At 39.7% G+C, this 25,099-nt stretch overlaps 1 protein-coding gene across 1 annotated transcript in view; it reads right to left on the bottom strand.

The window, feature by feature from the left end:
* Positions 1-25,099, bottom strand: part of Exoc4 (exocyst complex component 4) — a 689,148-nt gene that overhangs the window by 100,501 nt on the left and 563,548 nt on the right. The window contains exon 14 of the mRNA XM_028768362.1: positions 18,303-18,481. Coding sequence (XP_028624195.1) covers positions 18,303-18,481 — 179 coding nt within the window. The remainder of the gene's footprint in view (positions 1-18,302; positions 18,482-25,099) is intronic.

Raw genomic sequence — 25,099 nt, 5'->3', positions numbered from 1 at the left:
TGCAGAGAACATGGCAGCTGTTCAGATCACAATGGTGGATGCCTCAGCAGTCCTAATGTGGTGCTGGAGGCCTGGGGGCTCCCGAAGAGCCACTAGCATTTAGGTCCATGTTGGAAGGCTGAAGAAGCTGGGTTCTGATGTCAGTTAAGGATGTCATCATCTTCAGCAATAGGGTAGATGAACTCACTTTCCCCTCTAGAGGGTAGACATGCAAAAGCCTAAGTTATGCTTTGAGACAGTGTCACTCATTGAACCTGGAGGTCACTGAGTGGAAACACTGGCTAGCCAGCAAGCCTAAGGAGCCTTCTGTTTCTGCTTTTACAGCACTAGGATTACAGGCTTGTACCACCATGTCTGGTTTTTACCTGGGCACTGAGAATTGAACTCAGGCCCTCATGTTTGCATAGCATTTTACTAACTGAATCACCTCACTGTACCTCCTGCTATTATATACAAATAATGGTACAGCTAGGTGAAATGGGGGGAATCTGAGGTATACATCTCCTCTTGCTGTTAGCCTCCTCTAGATTTCTTCTTTCAATGAGCTATGCCAATAGCCTGGATTTTTCATTTCTAAAGAACTTCTGGACTATTACAGATATAATGTTCACTGAGTGCACATTCAAAGTTGTTTGTGCCAAAGTTGGTGCTGAAGAAAAAACTGTTGCGGAAAGAGAAATCAAAATGTAAGGCAGGAGGGAACATCATCAATAAATAAAATCCCCCCCAAAATTAACAAAGATAGTCAAATATATTGCACCAAATGACAAAGTTAGATGACTTAAGTATGGTGGAAATTTAAAGGTAATTATACTATTTAATCCTAGGATAAACTTTTCACAGAGATAAATGGATAACTAGAAAAGAACCTTCCTATGCTATAATCATTACTGTTAGTCTTAGTATGCGAGGAGAACAAAGTAATGGTAGATTTTGGGAAAACCAGGAAAAGGTTCATTTGAAAAATTCTGCAAACAGAAGCAAGAGAGTGCAGGCTCCCCATGGCGGCATTTGTTAACTGAGGTCAGTCTAAAGAGACACTTGCTGACTACTTCAATCTTTCATTTACGTCATGAGTTGTTTGCTGCAGACGGCGACACACATACTAACTTTGTTAACATCGAGGTTAACACCAATGCTAGTAAGTTACATGCACCATACCACGGTTGGCCCTGACTGCTGTCTGATACCATTGGTTTGCAACCTAAGTGGATGTGAAGTGCTGGTGAGAAAAAGGAACAGTAGCCAGAAAAACCTGGCAACAGTGGCCTTTTTGGCAAAGCTCACATGTCTACTTCTATTCAGAAAGCAGAAAACTGAGTGGAATGCAATATGAAAATTGATCCTTAGTTAACCCTAGCTAAGTATCTACCTTTCGCTATTCATGTTTCCAAGGCTTTCCAACTACATGGAGTGGATGTGCTTCTCAACCCTTTAGGTGTTTTGAACAGTTCTGCTGAAGCAAGCTGATAAGACTTCTGCTGTTCCATGATGTATGTGAAGCCTCAGTAGAGGGTTAGCATATACAGGAAATCATGGGATAATCTATCATCCATGTAGAGGACACAAAAAACACCTCATTAACATTTAGGAATCTTGACTTCCTAATCTAAAATCCAGAATATCTTAAACTCTTGGGACCCATATAAGAAAAATGGTAATTTAGTTTCAGTTATGTTTTTCTACCAGGAATTAATTAAAGACCACAGTTATTTAAAATTAAGGACTTGAAAGTTATTGTAGATGTTTAAGTTAATACATATTTATTTGACCATGTCCAATATAAATAGTGTTATTGGCCTGTTAGTATTCAGCTCATCTTTCTCAATCTGTTCAGGGTCACTCAGATGTTTAATGGTACATGAAATTATCCTTCCCTTTAAAATAAAATTATTTAAAAGAGAGCTAACTGGAAAAAAAACCCCTATGAACAATCCTTTCAAAAGACATTCTGCAAGTTAACATCTAGTGAAGGATGTATGAAAAACTTTGGCTTTAGGGAAATAGTGTAATGTTGAAAACACTTAATGGTCAAGTATATGAAGACCATTGAGCACATCACAGAGAAATACTAAAAAGAGGAATAATTTTAATCATCCATTTTACTCTCAATAGTCTTTATACTGGAAAAAAAAAGTGTACTTGTATCATCAGTTCAAGATGCAGGTTTCTTTTTTAAAAAAAAATAAGGAAATGGGTAGAAAACACATTCTCTGTGGGTCAGACTGATTAAGTATAAATAAGAAACATAGCTTTCCTCATTATATATTAGTGGAGTAAAACACACATAGATCCAATTCTTTGCAGTTTTCCTACTAGGAAATAGTCTTTTCCTGTCTCTTAACTCTTCAGTGGCTGACGTCTGACATTGACAGTATGTGGCTGAAGTTAGGTTGGACAAATTCTATAACATGGGCTTTGGTATTTAAGCTTCTGCCTTTGCCTTTGTGGAATTTTCCTGAGTGTTTCCTACTTTACAGTAGCCAAAGATGAAAGACCACAGGAGAGGAGGGATCTGCTTTCCTAAGCGAGGTAGCCCCTAGCTGAACCTAGCTCTTTGAGGAGCTTTGGAGATAAAGAGTGGCTAGGCAGCTGACTGAACTCTGGTAAATATTTGCTTACAGATAAACAACAGAAAATTCAAGTTCCCATACACTCCAATGGCATTTTTTTTTCGTGTGTGTTTTTGGGTGCTACACTTCACTCTCCAATGATTAAAGTGGACAGGAGAGCTTCCATGCAGGAAGGATGCTCACTACCCTCTGCTTTTCTATGGAACCATCTTTCCTACCTCAAGGCCTTCTAGCCCCTTCCACTCACTAGAAGTACTGTTCTAATTATGTCATATTTTCTGAGACAATTCACAGAGCTAGTGTAATAAAATTCCCAAACAATAAGACCTTCAGAAGCAATGGCAGTGTTGGGCATGATGAAGCATACCTTTAACAGCTTTAATCCCAGCATCCAGGAGGATGAGGCAGAAGGATCTCTGAGTGCAAGGCCAGCTTGGTCTATATAGTGAGCTCCAGGACAGCCAAACTATGGACGTGCTGTTCCTAGAGTTCTTCATAGCTGAGGGCCTTTCACTATATATCCTAACAGAAGTGATTTTGGAATTCAAATTACTAGTAAGTATACATTTAGTTATTTACAATTTATGCAAATTTATAATAGTATGAATATATACCCTTAATATAACCTAAAAAGAAATCAGTTAAAATTGGGGCAAATGAAGTTCTTAAGTGTCTTTCCAATCACGAGAGCTTTAAATCTCACTAGCCAATAGCTCAAGGCATAAAAATGTTAGGGCAAGCAAGGTTTAAATTGAGGATTTTAGATAAAAATCCATATTTCAAGTAACTTCTTTGACTCATTTAAGTTCTTGACCAAATTTCAGATATTTGATTCAGCTGTCATTTCAGGTCAGACATACACAGATAGATACTTACTAAGTGTAAGGATTGGCATTTTCTCATGGTTTTTTCTTGCTTGGACTTTTAACCAACAGTTTCCCTTTAAGTCTTTTTTGTTTGTTTTTGTTTTGTTTGTGAAAGTGAATTTAGTAAAAACTAGATCCAACATCTACAAACACTCCTCAGGAAATATTGTTAAAGAGGGCACAGAAAGATTGCCAGATTAGGGAGTTTGCAGTGAGACAGTGTCTTCTAGTAACCTCAGAAGCTATATAAAGTCTCACAAACATGGCCACCCAAACGTTGAGATGAATAAAGATGACACTTATGAACCTGCCAAAGTGGATACAGAAAAGCCCATAAGGCCTCAACTCTGCACAAAGAACTAAAGGCACTTGAGGAACACCAGAAGCAGAGAGGTGGTCTTCCACAGGGAAGAGCACACCAAATGGTTGCTCAGGGCCAAATGGCCAGCCCTGAAAACATGTATGAGTCATATGCTATGGGCTCAATAGGTTATACACAGAAAGATATATGTATATAATAATGCATGTATGTATTCAACAACAATTAGGGGAAAAGAGGCCGTGAACTTGAAGGAGAGTGGCGAGGGGTGTTATATAGGAAGGTTTGGAGGAAAGAAGAGGAGGGGGAATGATATAATTGCATTATACTTTCAAAGCCAGCCAGCCAACCACCAACCAACCAATTAAATATCTAATAGAAAATTGAGAAATCTAGTTCACTAGACAGTTTTCCAAATGCTGAAAAGGAAAACAACAACAACAACAACAACAAACAAAAACAGCTACAGCCAGCAACAACAAGCAAAGGATGTCAGCCTACCTTTGTGGAATCCTTAGTTTTTTTTCCCCTTTCAAGATACTTTACTATTAGGACTTGATATATTGCCTGAATGAAGACATTATGCCATTTCTAATGCTAAAACCAGTAATGTAATTGTTTAGTTTTAAAAAGCATATATAAATAAGTAATCTCATGTTTTCTTCCTACAGTCCAACATGTTGTTTTATATATTCTTAGGGAGGTATACAGGCCAGACTGATACTAGAACAGGAAGCTTAAAGTTTAATTGCAAATGTTGAATTTCTTAGGCTTGAAAAAGAAAACAAGGCATTATTCATTAGTTTTTAGTTTAATTTTTATTACATGTAGAGACAAGATATAACTATTAATTTGAATGGAAAAATAAAATAAGTCAGGCACAAAAAGAAAATTCTATCTAATTCCACCTGTAGAGAGAACCCAAACTGGTGACATTTCCAGAGACAGAAAGAAGAATGCTGGTTGCTTGGAGCCAGGAAAAAGAAGGAATAATTTAATTGATACCTAGGCTTTCCATCTTCAAAAGAGAGAAAAGTTCTGCAGCTAGAGGATGGTGATGTTTGTACAACGTGCACAATTCATGAATGTACTTAAAGGCCTCGAACTGCCCATTTTGATGGCTGAAACAGTAGCGAAGACAAGTGCCATTCCTATGCAATGTTCCTAAGAGGAGCAGAATCTGAACTCTTGCAACTTCAAGTGTTTTATGACCCCACAGGGAGCAGAGCAGGGGTCAGCATGGAGCTGCATCACCTGTCACTCTTGTGAGCCAGGACCAGTTGAAGTGTGGGTATGTTTTAAGGACAGTAATTATGTAAGCCTACTCCAGTGCATGCAGAACCCCTTGATGTTAAAGGCTCAGGAAATAGATGGATTGTTGTTTTCTTGTTACAATAACACCATAGCTTCTTCAGGTCCATATGGCCTGACAGACTGAAGTGAAAGTTTACAGAGAAGTTACTCACAAGAACTTGGGGTTTCACATCAGGCCCCAATTATTATGGTTATGAATAAATACAACCTCCCCTGTGCCTGAGTTCCCAGGTCACATGGAATTTGGAAAGCTGTTAAGGTTAAGAGCTCAAAAATCTAATTTCAAATGCAATACATCAAAGATCCCTTGACAATGAAGTCAAGTTAGCAAGCAGACTGGCTCAGCCAACAACGGGGAGGATTAGAGACACAAAAACAGGACACAGACTGGGGCACTTCTCATCAAGACAGTATAAGCAAACACTGTAGTGCAGTGAAAGTCAGAAGTGATCTCAGAAGGAAAGGAGCTTGCAGGAGGCAGGAGAACACAGGCATTAGCACTCACTGGAACAGGTGTTGTGCATATATTAGCTGACTTGATCCTCCAAGCAATCCTACTGGGCTTTAAAATATAGATGACGTGTAAGCAATGTTAAGTACTTTGCCCAGTTCATCTCTTGGGTGAGGCTGGGACTGAAACACCAGTCAGGCAAGGAGGTAGAGAATCAGGTGCTGAGTCGGCTTCAGTGTTCCACGGGTAGGGCTGTGTCAGTGGGGAGAAAATCAGACCATGGTGCTGAAGAAAATTTTGTGCAAATGAGAGGAGGTGGTTCTGGCCAATGGTGACACTTGTGGCAGCCATCTGTCTGTGGGTGACCTATGCTCTGCTTTCCAGAGAGGCTGGCACAGTGACATATGCAGAACTCTTGTGGGGGGTGTTTCTCCACCACACTTTCAAGATTTCTGTGAAAATGTAAAAGGCTGTTGGACTGAGCTAATGCGTTAATTGGGCTTGAGGAGCCTTTAACCAAATGACATACAATGGTGGAGTTGTAGTTGCACTTCCTTTCAGAGACAGACTTGAAGGAAGCCCTAAGCATCCTCCTGCTTCTGAAAACTGTTTGAGCAAATGTTTTTCTTATAAAGCGAGTCCCCAAAGTTCTTATTATAAGTATATGAGGGGAGATTACAAAGTCATTTTCATTTTCTTCATAAAATGTATAAAACTTGAAATTAAAATGTAGATTTTCTTTTTCTCATTTTTGAGATGATTTCACTGTACAGATATACCTGCCATCAAATTTAATTCTATTATTTCTCTAAAATATATGAGAGACTATCTTGTAATGCATGTCCTTAGCAGTGCCAGGAGACAGCTACCATTGGAAGACGATGTGGCCACTTTTTTCTGATTCACTGTCCTAGTGGGTTCTCACTAAAATAGAAGGAATTTGGACTCTATTAGAAAGAGCCCAGGACAAAATTCTGTATTAAAGACAGACACCTAAAAGTATGTGTTGTAGGTCTGGTTCAGAGTCAGGTGAAGTATATGCCTACTTGAAAAACAACCCTTCCAGAACCATAGGTGGTACAACTTCTCAGAATGATGACAGTTAATGTTCTCAGTAATGAGAGCCACACATAGAGGAGATGGTGTTTGAACTGGCATCATCTCCCTGGTGTCATGCTAATGACTTTATCATCTTCCTTTCAGGAACTTTCTTATTTGGAGACACTCTGTTTACAGAGATCTACTTACATTGCTCATCACCACCACGCTGAGGCTCTGTAATACAGGAATTCTGATAACACCTCCCTTGCCTTGTATGCACATCACACTTTGCAATGCCCTCTCTTTACCTACCACACACTGCATTAGAGTATCGAGGGAGGGATGTGGAGTTCAAAGAGGTACAGACTGTGCACATGCTGGAAAATAAATGATAAAGAGAAGAGGGGAAACCCCGACTGCAATTAAAATGCCACAGTCCTTCACCTCGTCCCAATGCTGGGTAATACAGACCCTTCCAATAACTTTAATCTCTAAGTGGTGATTGTTGGAAAAAAGAAATCAAGTTTGCGGGTTTTTTTTTTTAAGACAAGAGGAAAGAAAATGACTTGTCATATCTGGCTGGTTTAAAAATATAAAATCCAATTCTGAAGAAGCAGAGATAAGGAGAGTGCAGTGGAAGAGCCATCAGCTTAGCAAACACTAAATAATGAACAATGTAGAGACTGTCCGGTGTGATAAAATGCTCTATTAGAGGGACTGTTTTTAAATGAGTGATAATTGTGGCACATCCACAGTGAAAGGTTATTGAATTTTTATCTGCAGAAGAAGCTTTTGACAGACTTGCTAGAAAAGTCACCTACAAATAGCACCTTCTTTAGATGAGTTTGTCCAAAGGGGCTTTCTGGCGTGTAGCATCTTTCTGACATTTGCAGGTTTTTGCTTTTCTCAAGGATCAGATCAGATAGTCTGGGTTTCTATGAAGCACTTGGGTTTTTCATCAGCCTTATAGAAAAGTCCGCATTATTCTTCCTTTCATAAAAATTGAATTAAGTTATTCGGTAAAAACTCAGTCAAATCTACTCAGAATTCAACAACCAGAGTTTAAAGATGTTAATGCCAAGAATTACCACTATTAACAAGCAACATAATGCCCTGGAGACTTATACCTGACATATTCGGTTTCCTTACATGAACACAGAAGTCTTTTATACTTTTCTGAATAATTTGTAATATAAATTATATTCATAGATTTAAGAATAAAAAAAATTTCCTTGAACACATGACAAAGAGTTTTTCAAAACAGGTCCTCTGGGGACCACAGTGGGGAGAGCGGGGCCAGCCACAGTGAGGCGATGCCAAGATTGCTTCTTCCCACACTTCCTTTCAGTGCACATGATGCAATCCAGGCAGCCCACGGACTCAGCAGTCTTCACCTTGTTGCTGTAACTATGGGGCGCAGATTAAGAATGTCCCTGTTTGTTTTCAGCTTAAGAATGTCTCTGTTTATGTGGGAAACAGAGGCATCCTGGCCTGGGTTTTGAGGTACCCTTACCACAGGTGACTGCTAGATATCCTGATACATTCAGAAAACAGATTTAGTCACAGGTTTTTGTTGTTGTTGTTGTTTGTTTGATCTTGGGCAAATGGCTAAATTTCTGTGCTCCATGATTGTACTTGGTTAAACTAAGAGAATAAAGGCTGGCCATTAGTAAAGGCTGTTAACTATAGTTTAAGGCAGGAATGCTCAGTTAAGAATTAATATCTATAAAGGTCCTTGAAATCATCAAGTGTGCTCTCACTGTGGAGTGCCATCAATGTCATTATGCTGTCCTTTGGGGCTGTCACATGCATACACATTCACACATTCACCCTCTCGTAGTCTAAGAAAGGTCTGCGTCTACTATTGATGAACTTTCTGAAGTATATCCTGTTTAAAGTTAAGATGTTTTCCTACATTCGATCCTACGCAATGACGGAGGTTTCTTGCTGTAAGCAGCCAGTCCCTCCTCCTCTCCACTTCTTCAATACCTTGTCACGATTCATCTCTCCTCACTCATGACATTTCCTAACACAGCTCAACTTTGTATCAAAGGTGAAAAAAATTAAAAGGCATAGCTTTCTCAATGGAGTTCATTAAGTCATGAATTCACATTGGTTCTTGGACTTACCTCAAGTTTAAAAGCACCTAAGTCATTGACAGGAGCCAACATTTAACAGTACAATATGTGCCTTCAGGTCCTGTCTGCTACTGTTCCTCACTGTAACATTTGAACCATTTGGCAGCCACATTGATCCCTTTAGATTTAGTGTTTAAGCTGTGCTTGACAGCAGCCATCCCTCCTTACGACTCTGAGGGTGCTACCTCAGCTCCAGGGAATTTGGGAATTCACACCTTCTCCTTAGGCTGGCCCTGCAATTTTAGCATGCAGTTTTAGAACTTTTTTATTTTCCAACTTCTGCCTCCCACTTTTGCCAGAGCTTTTCATTTATATTTATTCTTCCTGTTTCCATTTTAGAGTTTTGTTTTGCAGACACAATCATTCAGCTGGAAGTTCCCAGCAACCACACTTAAGCATCCATGATATTACCATATTTTAATAAAATATTCCCCTTATGGATACAAATGTTGGCACTTTCAAAGAAATAGCCACATAATTCTTTATGGGCAGATACTTAGAACTTCGTAATTACATCGGAACGCCCACAGCACTAGCCTCCTCAAGCTCTGCAATTGATAACTGCCTCCTTACAGAGTGGGAGGAAGCTCTGCTCCCCAGTCAGGACTTGGCACAAGACAAAGAACATTACAAAACACCAGCAGACTGATGACAGGGAATTGGTTTAGATGTTCAGAACAAAGAAGAGCAGGACACATTCTAGACATTACCTTAAAAGAAGCTGTGTTGGGACAGGCAAAAGTGACCATAGTTTGGGAGCCACTCCTAGTAGGAAGGCCCCCAAAGGGGAGTAGCTCTTATACATCAGCATTTAGGGCTGTTCAAAACAAAAAGGAACATGGGGAACCATGAAGCTTGCTATTAATCCACAGTCACAGCACATATCACTGAGAAGCATACAGCAGCCCATATAGCAGGTGGTACTCCTTATGACTCCCAGGGAAAGGAGTATCTCCCTTCCTGATGTCAGCAGTCAGCGTCCTCAGAACCAAACACTCTGGCCACAGCAGCTTCTATACTGTTCTTTTCTTGTTATAAGTGTCAATGAGTTTAAAAAACCAACATCATACAATTAATGAGAAAAAAAAAAAGAGGAAAACTATCAGTTGGTGTTTTTGTTTAAACAAAACACGATTAGTTGTGAAGTTGGGTATAACATGGCAGTGAATTTGGATGTTATTTTAATGAAAGAAAGGCTTATACAGAAGTATATTCAATGTTGATTAGAGAAGCCCCAAACAAACTCAGTGATGGTCAGTGGGTGGGAAAATCATGAAGGAAATGTCACCAATGGTAATTTAATTTTCTTAGTAAACATCTCGGCCATGAAATTAAACAATGATTTTGTATCACCAATAAAGGAAGGATGACAGACACAGAGATATATGATGAGTTCATTTTAGCAAATAACAGTAACTGACACCAGACAGTGATGATGGGACTAGAAAACCTAAGTACAGAAAGACGATTAGAGAAGCTAAGCACACAGGGGCTGGCTCAGACAGACTGAGGTGGGATGTCTGATAACAGTGCACAAATATTTGAAACTTGTAAATACTGAAGCAGGAAAGGAATCACCACACAGAGTTCTAATTAAAAAAGAATCAGATGCAATTAGGACAAGGAGAATGCTGGCTTAATGGTTTAACAAAAGCAAAGCTGAAATGGAACTATATCCCAGGGGACACTTTTATTCTTACTTGTGCCGCAGCAGACTAGCTGGAGGCTTGCATCTCATTTCTGTTTACCATCAAGGCATACAAAGACCAAGATAGTGAGTTTTTACATGAAAAGGTGCAAATCCACGTTAGAAAGCATTGAAACATATAGTAGGCAACATATGGACATGTCCTGGTATGCCACACAGCCATGTGGACATGCAGGTGTGGTTGGGTACCTGCACCATTCTATCCACATTTTCAATTCTATAACTGGCTGGTACCTGAGTCTGTATTCATGTAATGGTTTTGGCAACTAAAGCCTTTTGTGTTAAGAAAAACCTTCCTGTTCTCATTTAGCACCTTTAGAAGTATAAAAAGAATTCTTTAATTTTCAACCATTTTGGGCAACAGTCAGGCTAATAACTCCTAAGTTAAAGTGAGTCACCGTGCCGACTCTTGTTACACAAGCAAGTATCTTATCTCAGTGGCTGGTATTCCTGACTAGAAAGTGGAATTATGTCAACAACATGCTTCTAAGAATAGAACCAGCAAAGCTCCTGCAAAATATTTCTTATATATTATCTTATATTTCTTATGGAGCTATAGAAATGGAGGAAGAAATGTTTAGGGGCTCTAGGTCAGTGGTTCTCAATCTTGACTATTTGCTTGCTATTAAAAAGTCAATGCAGTTCTAATATGAGCTGAGGTTGTTAGTGCCTTATGGACTTGGGGTACAGCACAATGCTCAGGCATACCCTGTCCCTTGCATTGATTACCTCTGGAGTGGTGCCCAACTTTCCTACTGATTATAGCTTGTAAGCTGTCAAGTGTGAGAAGTGCTACCCAAAATGTTTTCTTGGAAGTAGATTTTAATTTAGTACTACACATTAAAATCAGATGACAATGGCTATCTTAGTGATGAGACCCAACATTGTTTTGTTTGAAATAACACAGTTGTATGAGTCTATCAAATGCTGCTAATACACATGACAGCTAAGTGGTGGTGAGGCCCCAATAAAATCCCCTAAGCACAAAGCCCAATTCCCGCCACATGGAGCCTTTCTGAGTGGCCAGTTATAATCTATATTGATAACATCATTATTTGAACTGGATAGCCAGTTATGAAAGTATTGAACTTGGCTAAACATTTGGCTCATAATAGGTCCATTCATTATATGTATATTTTAAAGGTCACTAGAAAGATTAAACAGATAAAGCCATTTGATGGTGGGAAAGTAGAGAGTTGATCTGGAACTCAGAAAGAACTAGCTAGAAAAGATTATTAAATGAATTGGAGGCATAGAAAGTAAATTGAAAATAATATTAATGATAAGTTAATGGTAGTAACATGAACAGATCATGGGAAGAGAGTGGTATTATGTCAGGTAGTTTTCCTTTCTAGAATCCATATGCCCAGACTGATCAAGAAGACATCAGACAGACCCACAGTGAAGGACATTCCATAAGTACACAACCAGCACTACTCTCTCAATGCAGCAAGGTCATCAAGAGCTGGAGAGTATGTATTTTAAAGCCTTTGATGTGAATAAAAGATAACATCAAAAACAAATCAGGAAACGGAGGCGAGGGTGGGGAGTAAGAGGGATTTGATCAAAACATACTAAATGACATTCTCAAACAATAATTGAAAGCAATTAAAAAATCACAAGGGAAGTCTAGGAAACCATTAGTTTTCATGAGTCAAAGGAAACATGATGGGTATGTGTACTGTGATGTCCTGGTGAGGCCCAGGACAGAAAATGTATACTAGACCAAACCAAAGAAAACTGAAACTATAGACTTTAGATAATAGCAATACATCAGTATTGGCCCATTAGTCAAGATAGTCTATCTCAATGGAAGATGTTAACAAAGAGGGCATATGTGGATTCTCTGTACTGTCTTTGAAACTTGATGTCTAAAAATATGAAACCTTATTTTTTTTAACTTTAATAAAGGTGGATTTCGGAACGTCATGACGGATCTACTGGGCTGACATGGTATATGACTGCCTTGACAACTGTGGAATAAATGTGAAGAATAGAAAAGGGTCAGTAGTGCAGGTCTTAGGAAAACCAAGAGGAAATGTGGGCCATCCAATAACGTCTGACAACAACATAAAAAGCAAAACAAAACAAGCCAACAAACTGAATAGTGAAATAATTAGATTACAAGATAAGTCACCCGGGGTTGTACAAAAGTAAGAAACGAAGTCCCTGCAACAGTCAACAGTGGGACATCTTTGCCTGGCAATGACGGGAGAAAACAGATGCTACCAAGCATATCATAGCATTATAGCACTGAACTGTGAGGTCAAGAAGCTGGTTCAATTTGGGAAAGGCCCATGAGCATTTTGCAAAGAGAGGATGGATTCCCATGAGAAATGTGTCTGATAAACTCTACTGCTGTTTCAGCTTAGTCAATACATGAAAAACCTTCATAGATTTAGGATAGAGAGGCATACTCAAGGGGCTTTTACAATAATGTTTCCTGAGGTTATATGATCACTCACCCCTTCCCTTTTAGCATTTTAACACCAACAGCAGTTTAGAAAATGCAGGGCCTAAACCATTCATCTCTTTTGGGGAGTGTTAGCAGGTTTCCAGATAACCATTTAGACATTTTGAGTATGTTGCAAGGGCAGAGTATATGGCATGCTACTGTTAGAAACATTCATCAGTGGGTGGGATGGCGAGCCACAGCTGTGCTCAATAGAATGACCTCGTGATGCAATCAAGTGGTAGAAAGAGGAAATGACATAATAACTTAATTGAAATAGCCATACAGGTGGTGGCTAATGTGGCACAGGGTAGTATCTAGATATATTACATTACATAACAAGGCAGAATTTCTCAATCAGAGAATGTTTGTAACAAAAAACAAAGGGTGACATATTAATATTGATTATAACTCAGATGAACTACAAAAGAGATATATGCAGTAATTCTATGCACCTAAGGAATTGCACAGATATTTTGTTGAGGCATGAGAAGAAAATGGTTATCAAAACTAATCAACTGGAGATGACCTTGATCTTTCTGACTCTTCTGCTCTACTTCTTGAATTTTAGGATTACGGGCCATTGTTACAATCCCTGTTTTATGGTGTGCTAGGGATTGAACCTGGTTTTTGTGCATGCTAGGCAAATGCTCCACTAATTGAACTATATTTCTAGCTCTTTACATACATTTTAAGGAGATAAGAATGAGTACTGAAGTTTTGAATAGAACTTAACACAGGAATAAGGGACTAAGCATACAGTTTAAGTAGCACAATGCAGTATAACTGAGGAAGTTCTAGAACCTTAGCCCTAGAGATTTGAACAAAATCCAAGATAGAGTGCAGGTCCCCTGTTGGAAAGCAGCCTGGGCAGGACATGTCCTGGAGTCTTCTTCAGTTCTTTGTATTCTACATTTTAAAACCAACATATCCATCTGGAGAGTAGAGAAATAAACTCATGCATAAACAATAAGCTAATTTTCAACATAGAAACGACAGTCTTTTCAACAAGAGGTGTGAGGAAAATGAATAGCCACACACTGAAGATTGACACCAAACACTTATATCCCATCAGTTCCCAAAGCAAACTCTAAACAGACTAAAGAGTTAATTGAGAGGATGATATGGACCTATCAGAAGAAAATAGAAGAAATGTTTCAGAACACTAGGATGGACAAGGACTTCTGGATAAGGCCCCAGAGCACGGGAAACCAAGGCAAAAACAGACAAGTGGGATTGCATTAAACTTAAGCTGAACCACTTCTGCAAAGCAAATAATCAAGAGTGAGCAGACAACCAATGAAATGTGACAAACAACACATGTAATAAGGGGTTAAAAGACAGGATGCATAAGAAATGCAAAAAGGTAAATTCAAAACAAAGTATGTAATATACCTAAATGGGTATTTCTTAAAAGAAAGCATAGTAGTTCAATACCATAAGTCAAATCAAACCACAATGAGATACCTCTTCAGTCTCAGAAAGGTGTTATCAAAAGCATGAAAGATGGCAAATGCTGTTAAAGAAATGGAAAAGCTGAAGGAAGCCTTGTAAACTGTTGATAGGGTTGTACATTAATAAAATTGTTTTTGAAAAACAGGATGAAAGATCTTTTTGAAATTAAAACCAGAACTAGGATGTAACTTGGCAATCCATCTCCTGGGCACACGCCCAGATACAATGAAGTTACTAAGTTAAAGAGACATCTTCACACCCACGTTCACAGACTCATCAACCATCAACTGATGAATGGACAAGAAAACATCTTGGTCTGTCTCTCTGTCTGTCTGTCTCTCTGTCTCTGTCTCTCTCTCTCTCCCCATCCCACCCCATGGAGAGAGGGGGAGACTATTTAGACATTTAAAAGAAAGGAATGAATGAAAGCTGGTCATTTGTAACACCATGGCTGACGTTGGAGATTGTTACACCGTATGAAATGAGCCAGACACAGAAAGAAAACACCACTCCTCCCATGCATCTAGACCTATAGAGGTTGATCAGTAGATACTGGGAGACAGTGATCAATGCTGATAAATAGGTACAATGTGGTCCTTGAATTCTCCACACTCACAGGACTTTGCATAGGTTGCTTATTGACAAACCTGTGGTCAATCACCAAAACTAACTTGGTAGAAGGAGACTCCTGCAGTCTGTCCTCTAACCTTCATACACATGCTAGTGCCACAGTCACACTCGCACACACACACACACACACACACACACACACACACACACACACACACTCACACGAGCCAGAGGAGGAGGTAGGATCCCCTGGGGCTGGAGTTACTGTGAGCTGCATGTTCTGGTGCTGGGAGCCATACTCAGGTCCTCTGTCAGAGCATTGAGCTAGCTCTCTGAACTAGTGACTTATCTTTTTATTCTCCTACTGAAAGAATCTTAAGGGGAGCAGGAGTAGTGAGGGTTGAGGGAGAGAATATACTCTCAGAAGATGGAATGTACAAAAGTAAAAGCATTGTTTTCTGTAGTCAGCATCTAGAAAAGGGAAGCAAGTCCTTTTGCATGTAAAGGAGATGGTGTGACAGGCAATAGCAAAACATTACCCTTGGAGATGCCACTCGCTCTGATCTTCTGAACCATGCATGACCAACCATACTTTGCCATCAATAGGTGATACTTTCCTCAGGAGGCTATGACATGTTTCAGGTGGATGAGGATCCTGCTGTCCTTGACTAAAGAGATGCTTACTATGAAAATGACTTTCTGCCAGTGGTCTCTAGCCCATTACAGCTGTAATAATGTAAGTTTAATGCAACCTGACATTCACCATAGCAAATAGTTACCAGGGTGTAGAATAAGAAATAAGCCTGAATCCCACCTCCATCCTCGCAGCCTCCCCTACCATCTTGTTAGGTATCATCTTCACTCTATCTAGTCTCTTGGTCTGGAAGTACTCAAGATGCCGCAATCTTTTGGTCCACTTTTCAAGACAAAATAAAAGAGCTGTCCTTTATTACTGTAGTAGAGTCACACTGACATGGAACAATCAAAGTAGGCCATTAGCAGAATCTTCTTTGATCAAATGACAAACATCAATGGGCATGTCTCTGGGAAATCACAGAGCTGGCAAGTGAGGGTGAGCTGTGCTGACTGCTAGCAAGATACACTAGGTTTGCTTTGGGCTTTGTTTTAGCAAAGGCACCAGAAGTAGTGATTACAGTTCACTTGGGTTTTGAACTGATTTTTAAAACGCTGACAGTTAGTTAAATCACTCACTGGGTGGAATAATCACCCTGAAAGGAACTGAGAGGGTGCAACTTGTATTATAAAATGGAACTGAGTACGCGAGACATAGCACTAATGGGTGTAGAGAAGATATCTTTGTCAGAATAACAGAGATGATTAAAGATGTGAATTAGACATCATCTCCACTGGGTACTCTCAGTGACATGAACACAACAGCTAAATTGAGCAATTACAAAGTTAAGTGTAACTCAGAAAGCATCTTTCCTCCTTTAGAAAACAGTTAATACCAAGTTAGCTTAGTCTGTCTGAGTCACGCAGTGACTAGCTTTAGCAGTTACAAACTGTTTTGTCTTGTGAAACTCACTGAGAATGTACAGACTATAAGTCCAGCATGCTGTGCCATGGGAAATTAAAAATGTATCATAAAATGTTAGATTATTCTATACATAATTATATATGTATATATGCATGTGTATCTCTCTCTTTCTACATCTACAGCTATAGCTACAGATAAAGCTATGGCAGCAAACAAGCAGAGCCCGTCTAAACATCACTGAGAAATATACCTGTATTCACAGGAGCCAAGAGAAATCAGGGACAGAGGCGCCTGGTCCCTATTCAAAGCTGTTTGCAGTTATCAAAGAGAAAATTAGCCTTGACTTTTTAGAGAGGAAGAATAGAGTGGGTCTGGTAGAGAACAGGGTTGATTTCAGTGGCTGCTTTCGACAGAACCGTCATTATGGAGTTGTAAAGTTGGAGTAGCCTCTCACAGACAGCTCTTTTTGAATGCGGTTCAAATGTAATACCATGCCCAAACTACCCCAAACCAGTACATTTTTTATTTGTGCAGACTTCTGAGAATTTTTGTAATTAGATAAAAATATTTTACACAAAGTATAAGTGACTTTTAAGAAAAAGTCAAAGCACAGGATATGATTCCTACCCACACTCTGCTTCCCCACCTTCTTCTGCTCAGCACTCGCTGTGGGGATGGGGACGTGCTCAGCACCAGAGGGCACAAGCAAGGAGCCTTCATGGGATCTCACAGACTCTGGGCCTGTTTCAAGGAACAATTTAGTGAATTTTATCCACTCCTTTTCCATTTCTAGGCTGCAACTGTGATTACTGAAAAACAATAACTTCTCAAAGGACACTGATAGTACATCACTACTCACAGCTCACAGTCATGATAAACACGGGCCACTTCTCCAGATGACCATCCAACTGCTGGCCCTGACAAGATGATCTCACTGCTCTTTACCAAGCTTGCTTTTCCTTGTTCTGATTCAATCTCCCTACTCACACATCTAAACTTGTTTTCTTTTTTATCCACACTAGTTTTCCTTGGTCTCTATTTTACATCATGCATACTCTTGAACCAGTGCTTTTAAAGAAGCATGTACAAGTGGCCACAGTGATATCCTAGCACTTGCTGCTCTTGCAGAGAGCCTGGGTTCTGTTTCCAGCACCTACATGACGGCTCAGAGCCACCTATAACTCCAGATCCATGGGACCTTTCAATTTCTTTGTCCTCCACAAGGACTAGGCGCACATACAGTAACTATATATAGATATAGGAAAAACACATATATAAAATAAGTCTTCATAAAAGCACTTGTTTTATAGTAATTAAAGTTAATGTGCTTTAAAGTTTTCTAATTATTTTCTTTGAAGCACTAGTCCTTGCTCTAAAAAGGATTCTCATTTTCATTTCATACCCTAATTCTCAACATCTTAAAAATCTGTAACTGTTACCTCTCATCTCCCACTCTTTATTCTGAATAACTGTGGTCCTTATTACTTCTGTTTTCTATTTCAGTCCCTTCTACTATTCTCTTTTTGGATATGTTTTTATTAGTTTTTATCTAGTTAGAGAAAGAATGTAGCCATGTACTCAGGCTCTAAGAGAAGTTGCTGGAATGAAAACAAAAGGAATTGCTTTTTGTTCTTGACACCAGTGTTTCCATATTTCAGGGTGCAGTGTTTCTAGGATTTAGTATGGCGCCCTGTGACATGAGCCTTTTCTGGCTGCTCCTACTCCACAGAGGGAAGCTGAGATGAGTTCTTCCCCAGAATCTCAAAGTAAGAGAGATGTATGAACAAAATTCAAACATGGCTCTGACAATCTGGGGCATGCTCCATCAGATGACAGACAACACACTCATATTCCAAAGAAAAGCACTCAGACCAGCTCTGCAATCATCCGGCAGCTGCCACCCTCCGAAGCACTTACTCTGGGATGTAGAGAGGTTGGAGAAAGCTGACTTTGTTCGCCCTGCCAGCCATTCCAGGCTTTCATGCATGTTGGCCAAGGCTTTGAGGTCACTGACATCACGGAGAATATCTTGTGGAGGAATGAGTTTGTCACCAAGGTTTCCAATCAGGACTTCAGACTCCTTGCCAAAGGCTGCCCTAAAAGACAAACAAACCACACCTCACTTACTGCTTGGTAGAGGATGGGGACAGGTTTTACATACTTAGTTTAAAAAGAATCTGAAGCAAATAAAATATGAGCATTAATGTATGCTGTAGGAACATGCAGAGTGACGCAGACACAGCGCATGGCTCCTTTCACTCACTGGGTTCCCTGAGCCCACTGTCTTGGCAACGCTCTGAGAGTGAGGGAGTCACACGGTATACTAAAGGACAGGTCAGGGAGGGACTCTGGAGACACCTGGCTCAGACACAGCAGGGATGAAAATTTCAATTTTTTTTTTAAGGGAGAAAGGGGGAGAAGAGAGGGAGAGGGAGAGAAAGAGAGAAGGCAGGGAAGGCTGCTGATATGAAAAGAGATCGCTAGGAGTTAAGTCATACACGTGGATAAGCAGAGCTAACACCAGAGGAGGCTCAAAGGGGTGCCTTGAGCCTTTTCTAAGTCCTAAGGCTTTTAAAACTCAAAGTACCTTAGTGAACAGATGTGGGGGCTCCATTTGAATGGAAAAACACAATTCAAGGTTTGAGTAAGCAGTGGGTAGTAACATGAAATACAATTAAAAAATTCTTAATGGACAGACACTTAAGATCTAGTACCAGAGACAAACAGAACTTAAAATCTGGTACCAGATCCAGCACTGTGACAGAAATCCTGTGGTGAATTATGTGCTGGTATAGGTGTCTGACACTAAGCCATCGCCCATGACTATGTCATTTCAGCAGAAGGGATGCCCTTGAGGTGAGTGGCTGATTTGGGCATGCTGTGGTGAAAGGGACACTAGAGCACACTAAACTGTGCACATGAAATTTGAGTGTGTTGAGAGATACTACCTGTGGTCTGAGAAAAGGCACTGGGGGGGGTGTGACTGACCCAACAGATGCCACATGTCTAACTAGCTTTCAAGTGATGCTTGGGTAAAAATTAGTGTCCAGGTTTCTAAGTTGAGAAATCCAGGTATGAAGACGTCTTAGTTTGTTGCTTGCTGAAGATGTGATGCTGAAATTCCCTGCGTGATACTTCCGGTAGTAATGGCATCAACCTTTTCTGAAGTAAAGTGAAGATCAGGTAAGGTAGTTTTGAAAACTTTTCACTGGGAAGGTATCTATAATCATGAAAACACAATCTCTATACGGCTATCCTCCAGTTTCACCACCAGTAACTCACAGTGAACTGTGTTTCTTGTCTTCATCTCCTGCCAGGGATATTTTAACATATAATATAATGCTTAAATTGCTTAACAGAAACTGTCAATTTTAGTTATTATTTTTCATAGGGTCATTGAGAAGACTAGTTATTTATAAATGACTCAAGGTATGTGCTGATAAGTGCACTTAAGTAGGTAAGAGTGATCAGTGGGAGGTAAGTCCCAAGGGATAGTACAGCAAATGAAACCTTCCAGTAGTACAGTTACTATAGAGGTGAATTCCTATGACAGAAATCCCTGATCTCCTACCTAGTGCTCCTTATTCCAATCCTGCCTAGTTAAAGGCCCTTCATATTGTTGTGGTTGAAAATATGCCCAATGTCAAAATGATTAAACAACAATCTCACTAAATCTCCCCATCCCTCTTGCAGCTGTGGTTCTAAGTGCCATGTGATACGAACTCAGAGTCGTGTAGGAGACAGCTGTGCAGTGATCATGGCAGACAAGGACCACTTTTGTTTATCCCCCGTCTGGCATGCAGCCATAGCAGCCCAGATACAGAGGCTCTTCTTAGACATCGAGAGACCCTTCGAGAGGAAGTCACTGCTAAGAATAATAGAGCCTAAAGATAGATGGTGCAAGCATACTTGTGATGTCACAGGTGCCACACTGCAGCCCCAGACAATACACTTCTGGGCTTCTTGTCAGAGAAGAGAAAATGAAGGCCTTATTGTATGAGCTGCTGCTATTTCTACTTTGCTAGTAGTTGCTAAGTGCAATTTCTGACTGACACAATCATCTAATTAGCATAAGTGAGGTCATTCTCAGAAAACTTCCTCTGAATTTGGCTGTCCTTAAAAATCTAGTTACTAGGAAAAGTAAAACTAAGTCTCCTGCATGATGTGAGAACAGCAAACATCTATAATATTTTCCCCTGGGCTAGGCTGCAAATTCCTACTTTTCTTACTATGTCCTTATAAATCAACTTTTCCAGCCCCTTAATCACCTTTGATAGATATAACACAAACTATGTCTCTGAGCTGGGAGGTTACAAAGCAACAGGGGAAGCAAAGAGCTTTGAAAGCCAGGCTTGGAGCCATCTTTATGCATGCAGGTCTAACTCTGGGTGGAATGTGACAATCAAGACAAGTGTATTTATGCAGAAGTCTAATCTATGTGTGCAGGTCTGTGGGCCCCAGGCACTGCATGCAGGTCCTCTTCCCTCTGGATCAGTGACATTTGCTTAACCTCCTCAGACAGGAGAGCAATAGACTTAGAAAAATACAAACTGCCTCATGTTGAATATATAGCAGACATCTCATTTGACAGGAATCCATAATCACCCCCTAACAACCTGGAAGATACATAGAAACCATGACATGGAGAATAACTGATTGACAGCTATAACCGTTTCATACACAAAATCATCCCTTTGAGGATTTGTGTATGTGTGAAAGAGCCTGGTGGAAGGTTTTTATGTGTTAAAATAACCTTAGCACGATGCCTGGCTGCAGATTTATTTTTTAAACTCTGTGATTTATTAAATCGAACCACATCAACACTATGGAGTCATTAGAAATTATTCAACAGAGAACTCAATATCACAGAAACTGTTTGGTGTGTCTTATTTTTAGTGATGATATGCAGTTGGTTCAAATAAATTATTATTACACTGTGTGCACAGTATATGACAGAAACAGAATAATGCCATATATGGATCTAAAGAATAGTGGGTATCTATTTGCCAAAAAATGTCAATTAGGGGACTTGAACATTCTTTTGAGATTGTCTGTATCTTCCTAACTTTCTTCAGCAGACATGAGAGGACATTTAAGTAGGCATGTTAGGAACCCTAGAAAGGGAGACAAGAAGGCACAGGAATCACAGACACTAGAATGATATTAGGTGAAGTCTGGATGGCTTGTGGCTGGCCTTGAATTATGGCTCCAGTATGCTAAAGAAGCAGCTAATATTTCTGTAAATATCTCACTACCATAATGATGGCTGCTGACAACTGGATAAGAATATTTGCCTCTCTCTAGATATGAAATTTTACAGGTTTTATCTTCTCCTTCTTTTGAAAGCACATTATTTAATGAAGATATACTTTTGAATGCTATAGGCAACAGAACAATTATGTTGAAAACATGATGTAACAGGTACTTGGTAATAACAGGTCTTTATCATGGCACACACACACACACACACACACACACAGAGAGAGAGAGAGAGAGAGAGAGAGAGAGAGAGAGAGAGAGAGAGAGAGAGAGAGAGTGTGTGTGTGTGTGTGTGTGTGTGTCAGGGACAGAAAGCAGAAGTCATAACTCTTACGTTTAAAGAACTGATCCTTTGGGAAAAGCCCCCTTCATGGCCAGATGGCCAACAAGCACACACAGTCTATGAAACTGAAGAAGTGTGTTAAGCCTCTTAAGCTTAAATTTTACCACATTTAAAAAAAAATCTCTAAAAACCTTGATCTGACAAGGATTCATTTAAGGGAATTTTGCCAAGAGTGTTAAATCTGTTTAACTTAATTTTACCACACAATTATAATCTTTAAAGAAGTCTATCTGACAAGAATTCATTTCAAAGAATTTTGCAAAGGATGCACAAAATTGTCTCCATTTAGAACTTAAATAATTCTGTTATCATACTGAAAAGAAGAAGAAAAAAATCTGCATTTTCAGCAGGCTACATGGAATTATGAAAGAAACATCATAAATGGTTTCAGAAGTGATTGATTTGAAGATTTGAGCTATATCAGACATGACACATACCCATTTCTGTGTCTTTTCTTGTGCTTGTTCCTTGAATCTTTTCCCACTATTTCCCAGTGCTGAGCTCAGCTTGGAGGTAACAACCCCACATTGTGGAGCGTGCTGCCTGTAGGGCAAGGACTACTGAGTTAAAATAAGAACAGGGAGGTGCAAAGACCCATGCCAATGGCTATGTAGACAGACACTTTTCTTCCTGGACCTGACGTGCCAGGTTCACATGAAACAGGCACATGGGGTATAGTGTTTGCCTGAAAGTTTTCTACCAGTCCCCCTGTTAGGTCTATTCAGGGCCTTATTCACAGCCACAAGATCTCGTTTAACAATGTTGTTGACTAAGAATGAAAGCAGTACATACCTAGCCTTGCCTTCTCCAGCCAAACTCTCAATTCAGACGGTGCTGGCAAGGTATATCAGTGGGATGGCTGGGGTAGAATACAGCTCTTACTAGTCAGGAAACTACTTAGAATATTGCTGTACCAGAATACTTGACCCAAAGACCAATCATATTGTATCCCTTAGTAACAAGGAAAGATGAATCTGGGGATTCAGGATTAAAGTAGAAAGTTTCTTCTCTCATCAGTAATATTACTCATGGAATTTTTGTTCTTTCCCCCCTCAGATTTGTGCTAAGCCAGTCTTGGTGGTGTCCAGGAAGGAACACTTTTGCTAGAAGACACAATAGTGGCTGGATTTAGTTAGAAGGAGATGTGGGTATAAGATAAGAATGATTAAGAATGAGTAACGGGGTAGATCTTTCTAAGATCTGTAATTCATTCCTTCCCTTTCCGTGGTTCTGATATATTTTGGAAGAATGTAGCATAACTCTTGCTCACTGTTTTCAAGACACCCAGGCTCTGAAGTCAGAGGTTTTGGTAGGAAACTGAAAGGCAAAGAAAAAGGAGAAGCAGTGCATTTGTCCCACAGTAGTCAGTCCTGTCCCTCATAGACACGGCTGCCTCTTCTGTGTGGTTGTCTATCCCCTACTGTATTCTAGCTTCTTTGGGCTATACTGACATGTGCCCCTTCTGGCATTTCAGCTATCAGGTGGTGTGGAGGTCTATCATTACTGTGGCTAACATTAATGTCTCCTGTGTGGTGCTCCCATCCTCATTAACCCTGGGCACCAATCCCTACATTTCACTACGTGTTCACTATGATTTAAGTACATGAAATGGATTGCCCAAGTTGCACTTTGATGTAGGTAAGATTCAATACTGATACCCATAGTAATGTTAATGAGAGTTAATTAGGTCCTTTGACAAGGTGACTGAGTGGTTCTGTTGTATAGGTAAAGAAAGTGAAACATGTTAATATAAACTATTAAAAATCACTGAGGAATTATCTGGAAGAGATTAAACTGATGAAAGTTATAGCAGGCCAGGTCACCTGCCTGGATTCCTAAAAATACTGACTGGTTCTTATAAGATGTGACAATGACACTTCTATTTTCACACTTCTCTTTACAACTGCTAAACCTTCAGCCTTCTCAAACTTCTAATTTGTCCTTGTCCAAATGATGGGGATAGAATATCACTGATGGTTCTTTAATCAGGTTTTTAAAATTTGTTTTTCTAAAATCATCTCAGCACAATTAAGGAAGACACTTGAAGTTAACCTGTGGCTTCCTTATGCACATTTACCTGGTCTGTCTCTTTGTCTCTGTCTTTGTCTTACACACACACACACACACACACACACACACACACACACACAAACACACACACTTTTGAGTGGCTAGATGAGGCTATGCAGTGTACAGAGACTGACCTAGGACAGGGTATGCTAGGTCTTTGGTACATTTTTTGGAATTAATTCATATGTGGGTAAACACCAACAGCTTTTCTTTTCTTGCATTTTGTTAGAAACTGAGAAGTAAATATTCATTTTATTATATTATTTCAGTTAAAGAAATAACAGGGTTTGTGCCATTCTACTCATTTAGGGGTAACAGCCCATCATGGTTTCAGTGAAGCAGGGATGGACAGGGATGCCCACTTGTTCCTTTGTGTCTTTAAATCAGTATGTCTACTGGACATAGAGCAGCAGGCTTAGTGATTTATGACGTTCTGTGCACTTTAAAGTCCACACTTACCTCCCTTTAAGTAACCAGGAATTTAGTTTCTATCTCTGGATTTCCTCATTTTGGAGATTCATGTGTAATTTCTACTCATATTCAGGCTTACTATTTTCTTTCATTTTCAGGATTCATCCCATATTGAAGGATGTAGCAGTACTTTGATATTTTCATATTAGCAAGTAAGAATATATCATCTGATCTATCAATTCATCTATTTAGTATGTGGATATACATGGTTGGTTTCCAATTAAAGTCATTATTATAATGCTGCTAGAAATATTTGTGTACACAACTATCTTTCTCTTTCCTGCCCCTCCTCTCTCTTCCCTTTCCCTCTCCTTCTCCCCCCACTCTCTCTTTGACAGACTCTTGCTATGTAGCTGAGGCTGGCCCGAAACTCACAATTCTCTTGGATTTGCCTCCTGAGTGCTGAGATTGGAGAGATGTGTGTCCCAATCTTTCTTTCCTGCCTTAACATAGCCAATTTATTCAGGCTTTTGTGTGGTTAGGCAAACATTCATTATGCTGCCTTATTTTACTCTTAGTTGACCCAAGGGCTCCCAGGGTCTGAAGTAGCTTTAGGATTCTCCTGTCTCAG

This window comes from Grammomys surdaster, unplaced genomic scaffold, assembly GCF_004785775.1.
Source record: "Grammomys surdaster isolate TR1022 unplaced genomic scaffold, NIH_TR_1.0 186, whole genome shotgun sequence".
NCBI lineage: Eukaryota > Metazoa > Chordata > Mammalia > Rodentia > Muridae > Grammomys > Grammomys surdaster.
The sequence above is the reverse complement of the archived record's forward strand: the minus strand, read 5'-3'. Positions and strand labels throughout refer to the sequence as shown.